At 61.0% G+C, this 6,215-nt stretch overlaps 1 protein-coding gene across 1 annotated transcript; it reads left to right on the forward strand.

Moving 5' to 3' along the window:
• The first annotated feature begins 1,104 nt into the window (after positions 1-1,104).
• Positions 1,105-5,958, forward strand: LOC136788218 (maestro heat-like repeat-containing protein family member 7). Its single transcript, XM_066986385.1, has 10 exons — positions 1,105-1,239; positions 1,934-2,025; positions 2,467-2,616; positions 2,797-2,951; positions 3,342-3,489; positions 3,790-3,927; positions 4,372-4,548; positions 4,798-4,953; positions 5,088-5,189; positions 5,559-5,958. The coding sequence occupies exons 3-10, from the start codon at positions 2,515-2,517 to the stop codon at positions 5,868-5,870; spliced, it is 1,290 nt and encodes a 429-aa protein (XP_066842486.1). The 5' UTR covers positions 1,105-1,239; positions 1,934-2,025; positions 2,467-2,514; the 3' UTR covers positions 5,871-5,958.
• The last annotated feature ends 257 nt before the right edge of the window (positions 5,959-6,215 follow it).

Genomic DNA, 6,215 nt, shown 5'->3' on the forward strand with positions numbered 1-6,215 from the left:
AGGCCCCAGAAGCTCAAGACACATCCCAAAGCCAAAATGCAAGCCCCAAACGCTACAGAAAAGCCCCCAAACACCAGACGCAGGCTGCAGAAGTCTACAAGCAGGCCCCAACCCACCCCCAGACGCAGGCCCCAACCACACCCAGATGCAGACCCCAACTGTCCACAAGCAGCTCCCAACCCACCCCCCCCATGAACTGGACCCCCCCCCCACCACCACCCAGATGCATGCCCCAGGCCCCAGGCCTCAGCCCCAGCCCCCACACCCCAGACTCAGGCCCCAAAGGTGTACAACCAGCTCCCAACTGCCCCCCTCAAAGGGAGGCCCCAAAGCCTGCCAGAGGACCCTAGAGCGTACAAGCAGCTCCCAACCCCCCCTGGCACAGGCCCCAACCCCCCCCAAGACACAGGCCCCAAAGGTGTACAAGCAACTCCCCACCCTCCCCAGAGGCAAGCCCCAAAGGTGTACAAACAGCCCCAACCCCCCCAAGACCCAGACCCCTACAGTGTAGAAGCAGCTCCCCCCCCCCCCCCCCCCCCAAGGCAGGCCCTAACAGTGTACAAGCAGCTCCCACCCCCGCCAGACGCAGGCCCCAAAGGTGTATAAGCAGTTCCCAACCCCTCCAAGGCAGGCCCCAAAAGTGTACAGGCAGGCCCCTACAGTGTACAAACGCTCCAACCCCCCCTCCTCGAGGGAGGCCCCAGACCCACCCCCCCCACCCCAGAGGCGCCTACAGTGTACACGAAGCTCCCAACCCCCTCTCAGAGGAAGGCCCAAAGGTATACAAGCAGTTCCCAACCCCCCCTCCCAGAGGCAGGCCCCAAAGGTGTACAAGCAGGGCCCTACAGTATACAAGCAGCTCACAACCACCCCCCAGAGGCAGGCCCCAACCCCCTCCAGATGCAAGCCCGAAAGGTGTACAACCAGCTCCAAACCCCCCCCCAGACGCAGGCCCCAAGCCCCCCCAGAAGCAGGCCCCTACGTTGTACAACCAGCACCCAACCCCCCCAGATGCAAGCCCCAAAGGTGCACAAGCAGCTCCAAACCTCCCCCCCCCCAACCCAGGCTTCCACAGTGTACGAGCAGCTCCCAACCCCCCCCAACACAGGCTCCTATACTGTACAACCAACATACTGTTGGTGGGACGGCTCCTCCTCTGCCACACTTGCAAGAACTGGCAGCTAAGATGGGAGGCTTTGGATGCTCTTCACTACCTCTTCCGATTCATCCAGAAAAACAGTAAGAGAAGCTGTGGTGGGCTGCCCTCCCCTCCAGACACAGGCACTGCCTGATGCACTTGCTTGTTTTCCTAAGTAGTGCCACGGATCCTTCTTGTAGAGACCTCTAGAGTGGTCTTCCCAGGGAGAGGAAGACTTCATTCACTTCCTCTCCTTGAGCGGGGAGGTTTTAACAGGCTGCCACCGCGATGCCACCGGCACTGCCTCACCTCTGCTCCTGACCCATATGCTCTCTCCCAGCCTGTTGGTGCCCCATTTATCCAAGCCGCTCCTTCACAAAGGAGACGACCCCCCTGCCCCATCTTCCCCACCTCCCCTGAAGATCTTGCATCCCTGCACTACAGCGCTCCAGCCATGCGAGCCGCACCCCACACCTCAGTTAGTCCAACAGCGTTTTAGTTGTGTGATTGCATGCAGGGCTCTCATTCCTTTGAGTGTCCCAGGCCGGGAGCATGTGCATGCGTACACCCGAGGCACATGCCACTCCTTGCTCTCTTGAGATCTCTGTTGTTCCCACCACCTGTCCACCTTTGCTTTCCGTCTCTGTCCAACGCTTCCGCCCTGGGCTCTGCATCATATCCTCCCTCCTCAGCCATTCCTACTCAAAAGCTCTTTTCACCGGTTGCTAAGCCTCTTAACAAAAGCGGCTTGTCCTTGTGAATCTTCTTTTTGTCCCCCTCCACCGTCCTGTTTAGGAAGCACAGCACCAGAAGATACTCAAGAGCCTCAAGAAGAAGCTGAGGCCATATCCTGGCTTCCTTCACCCACTACCACTGACGTTGCCTTGGTAATGAGTTCCTCCCTCGCTGGCACACTCGTCCCATCAGCAGCAGGAGACTTGTGGGAGCACAGGGCTCCAGCAGCAGTGCGGCTGGCACGGCCTCACTGTTCCTGGCCCGAGCGTTCCTGCTGTCCCTGAGTAGGACGTCTCCATAGGTGGTACTCCAGCCTCACAGCAGCAGTTCCTCCTGGCCCTCCTGGCCACCAGCAAGCCCTGGATATCTGCAGGGCCAGCACACTGGGCCCGGGCCTCCAACCCTAGTCCCTCACCCTGAGGGCTCTTCTCAGCCCCCACCACGCAGGGACTGCAGCCCCTGCTTCCTGCTTTCCTGTGGCACTGCTGCCAGCACGGCCAGGCATCTGTCTTCAGAGCTGCTCTCACCGCTCAGTTCTGCAGCACCATCAGGGCACTTGGTGTGACGTGTCTTACGTCCCTTCCTCCCTGTAGAACTTTGGACAACACCTCCGGCCGTCTCAGAGGACAGACGTCATCCTCATGGTCATTGAAGCGCTGAGAGACTCCAGCATCTACGACAAGCAGGAGGCCAGCAGCCTGTTGGACATGGCCATCCAAGACCCTGCCTCCTGGCTGACCGATGTAAGTGGCCTGTAGTTGGATTGCCCTGCCCGTTAGCCCATTTCAGGCCCCGGTTCCTCCCTCCCAAATCCAGCCCTCTCAGGCACCTCAGGCCGTTTGAAGCCATCAGAGAGTGATGGGAAGGGCGGTTGTGTCAGTAGTAGCTGAAAATAGGGCTGCGCTCAACTTTTTCCTCTCCAGGTGCCAAAGATCGTGAGATGCATCCACGGAAGCGTGGAGTGCATCAGCACGGCACCAGCCCGGCAGAGACTGGACACACTCATCCTCTGGCTGACCAACCAGTGGCCAATGAAGGTGGTCAGGAGCCTGCTGAAGATCTCGCCGTCGTCTGACAGGTACTGGCATGCCAACCTTAAGGGCTTCTTGTATGGGAGGGGAGGGGACAGGAGACTTTCTGCCTGACGGATCCACAGAAAACTCCACGCTACGTTTACAGAGCAGGGCCCTCCATGCCGCCACGCTTTCCAGCCGTGGTTCCTTGGCCACAGCCAGGGCAGCCAGAGCTGACCAGGCCAGCCAGGATCCCCGCCACCACGCTCCCTGCCCGCCCCACATGAATGTCATCCCTGCCCTCTCCTGCTTGCCCAGCCAGGGCTCTCGGGGCACCCCAAGTGAGGGGGGCGGCAGGGCCAGGGCTGCAGGACAGCCTGGGGCCTGCGGGGCCTGTGCAGGCCATGGCGCCGTGGCGGAGCGTGCCCTGCTGACTGAGTGCTCTGTCCTTGCAGCGCTGCCCTGGCCATGTGGGAAGCAATGTTTTCCCACAACCAGACTATGGAGAAGGTCCTGAGGGAGACACTTGACGTGCTCCAGGACCAGCAGCTGCGCAGGCTCCCTGGCCTCATCACAGACGACAACTGCATCCATCACTTGGCGGTGAGTTACCGGGCGAGGCCTTGCTCCTCTTCAGGGCCGTGCGTGTGCCTCTGCCCATCTACCCCCAAACTGGCAGCTCCTCCAGGACGTACGTGCGGGAGGAGCAGGCAAAGAAAGGCTGCTGGGTGCTGCCAGGCACGGGGCACTCGGGGGCCCTGCGGCCCTCCACAGCCACAGCTGCCCCAGGACGGGCTGCCTGGCCCCGGTGCCCCTGGCCTGAGCCGCCAGGAGAGCCAGGAGCCGCACGGTGCCTGCAGCCCTGCAGGCTCTGGCAGTCTCTCGATGCTGTGTTCATTTCAGCTGCTGGCCCGCGCGGATGGTGGACAAGAGGACTTGGATGCCGTGTACCATCTCCAGAGGCTCTTGAAGCATCCCAGCCAAGCGATGCACTCACTGGTGCTCCACGTTCTCCTCCCCGTGTCAGAGAGACCTGCAATGGTGAGCAGGGCACACTTATGTGAAGGCCGGTGCGCCTTTGTCCTGAAGGTATCATGGCCTACTCACGGCCAGCTGGGAGGTCTCTGCTCTGCCTGCAGCTCTGTGGCGCAGAAGAAACGATCAAGAAATGGAGGCCATGGAGGGGCCCAGCGGCTCTCTGGGGAGCTTTCCATGCGTGCAGGGTTACCAACCCACGTACCTGTTGGGGCTGGTCCGAAAAGGGGACACAGAGTCTTTGCTCAGCTGCCCTCCTTTTCCTACCCTTGCTCCCCTCACATACGCAATGGGTGCCCATGGCCATTGCCTGTCTGGTGGCTGCTTCCCGGTGCGCTTCTTGTGCTGCCTCTCCACAAGCAAGATGGGAGCCTGGTGCTCTGGCACCACAGGGTTTTGGCCAGGGTGGCCTTTCATTGCTTCTCCAAAAGGAAACTGTCCTTCATACAGGCAAGAAGAATTCCGGTCCTGCTGCCAGGCATCATGGAGGGCCTGCAGGCTGCCAAGGCTGACACCAAGTTGAAGGCCCTGCTTCTCATCGGAAACGTCATGGGTCATGTGAAGAGGAAGCAGGCCAGCTCCATCGCTCTGCAAGTGGCTGGGGAGATCCTGCCACTGTTTAACGACGTAAGGCTGCTGCGGGACCTGAGCCCACAAATGGGCACTCTAATGACAGCTGCCCCCCGTGACGGAGACCTATTACGTTCCCTCTAGTGGGGCTGCGTCCTTTCGCTGTGGCTACTGATCTGGCCACAGCTCCTTTGAGCAGACTCTGATTCTGCAGCACCTCCATTCGCTTCACCCACCCTAACGCCCCTGCTCACCGCGGGCAGGGAGCGCCTCTTGCTGAAGTCTTCCTCTCCTCCTCCCTACCAGGAGTGCAGCCAGGTGCAAGAGCTCTCCATCTGCCTCTACAACAAAGTGATGCAGCTTGTGTTACGGTGCCACAGGAGACAGATGAAGAAGATCGTGCGGAGGGGCCTGCTCCCACTCTTTTTTCACCTGAGCGACCAGACCCAGAGCGTGGCCAAGGTCCGTACGTCATACCTGACTAGAGGGACTAGCACACTGCCGCCACAGGGGTTGCCTTGTGGGGAGGCAAGGCTTGCAGCCAGGTCCCCTTCCCTGGGCTGTGGTGCCATCCCTCAGCTTCTGCTGCTCTGCAGGCCTCCGTGGAAGCCCTTGTCACCGCTGCAGACTTCCTGAAGCGGGAAGAACTCAAGCGCCTGGCCCAGACAGAGCAGACCTGGAGGATCGCAGAGTGCTTGGTAACGACGACGCCCTGGTCCCAGCTCGATAATCCTGCCCAGCTTCCCCAGAGCACGCCGCCTAAAGCCGCATCCTTGCTCCCTTCCCTCCGGCACAGAGCCCAGAGCGCTCCTCTGCAGGCCCCTCTCCCCTCCCCGTCCCCTGGAAGCTGAAGGAGCCCCTGGCCCACCTGGGTCTCAGCAGCAGGACAGAGGGGGCTGAGCACCCCCCAGCCCCCTTGGCCAGCGGCTCTCTCCAAACCTCAGCCCCACAGGGCTGGTGGCTGGGAGATGGGAACGGCCGGAGGGGAAGGGGGGGCGTTGGCAGGAGGGGGTGGTCTGTCCAGCTGGGCAGGGTCTGCCAGCCCCGTAACCTTGTGCTCTCTCCAGCTCGTGCAGGACAAGAGGATGGTGGAGGAATACCTGCAGCAGAGCCTGCCGTACCTGCAGCACACTCAGGTCACCTTGCGCGAGGCAGCCGTGAGGTTCATCGGTGAGCCACAGCCCCCGGCGTCCCTCTTTTGGCAGCCTTTGGCAGCCCCAGCTTCTGCAGTGCCCAGAGAGTCCCTCCCCGTCCTGGACTGGGTCCCCAGGGGCCCCGTGCCACCCCGTGCCCATGCAGGTGGGCCTGGGGTGCGCCTTGCTCAGTCCCACCCTCTCGGGCACCCATCTTCCGCGGGGCCAGCCCTGCTGAGGGTGTGAGGGGTGCATCCAGGCTGGCTGGGCTGGGGCCTGGGCTGCTGCGGTGGTTTTACCGTGCTAGGCAGCTGAACTCCAGCACAACTCAGAAGAGGAGGGGAAGAAGTAAAGGAAAGCCCTGCTGAGAGAGGGAGTTAGGAGACTCTTATCAGGTAGAGATAGAGCGCTGACGGCATTAAACTAGGATGCTACTTAGTGTCTTTGCTAACTATGGTGCATTGTGCCAATTAATTAAAGCAAGAGGCCTTGGGCCCCTTACCAAGGTCAGTCTCCTAACAAGAGAGTGAGCCTGTCTTGAGAAACTGGGAGAAACTGGTCCTGCAGATGGACAAGAGCCAAGGAGCGCCT

Source organism: Anser cygnoides, chromosome 34 (genome assembly GCF_040182565.1).
Source record: "Anser cygnoides isolate HZ-2024a breed goose chromosome 34, Taihu_goose_T2T_genome, whole genome shotgun sequence".
In the NCBI taxonomy this organism is placed as follows: Eukaryota; Metazoa; Chordata; class Aves; order Anseriformes; family Anatidae; genus Anser; species Anser cygnoides.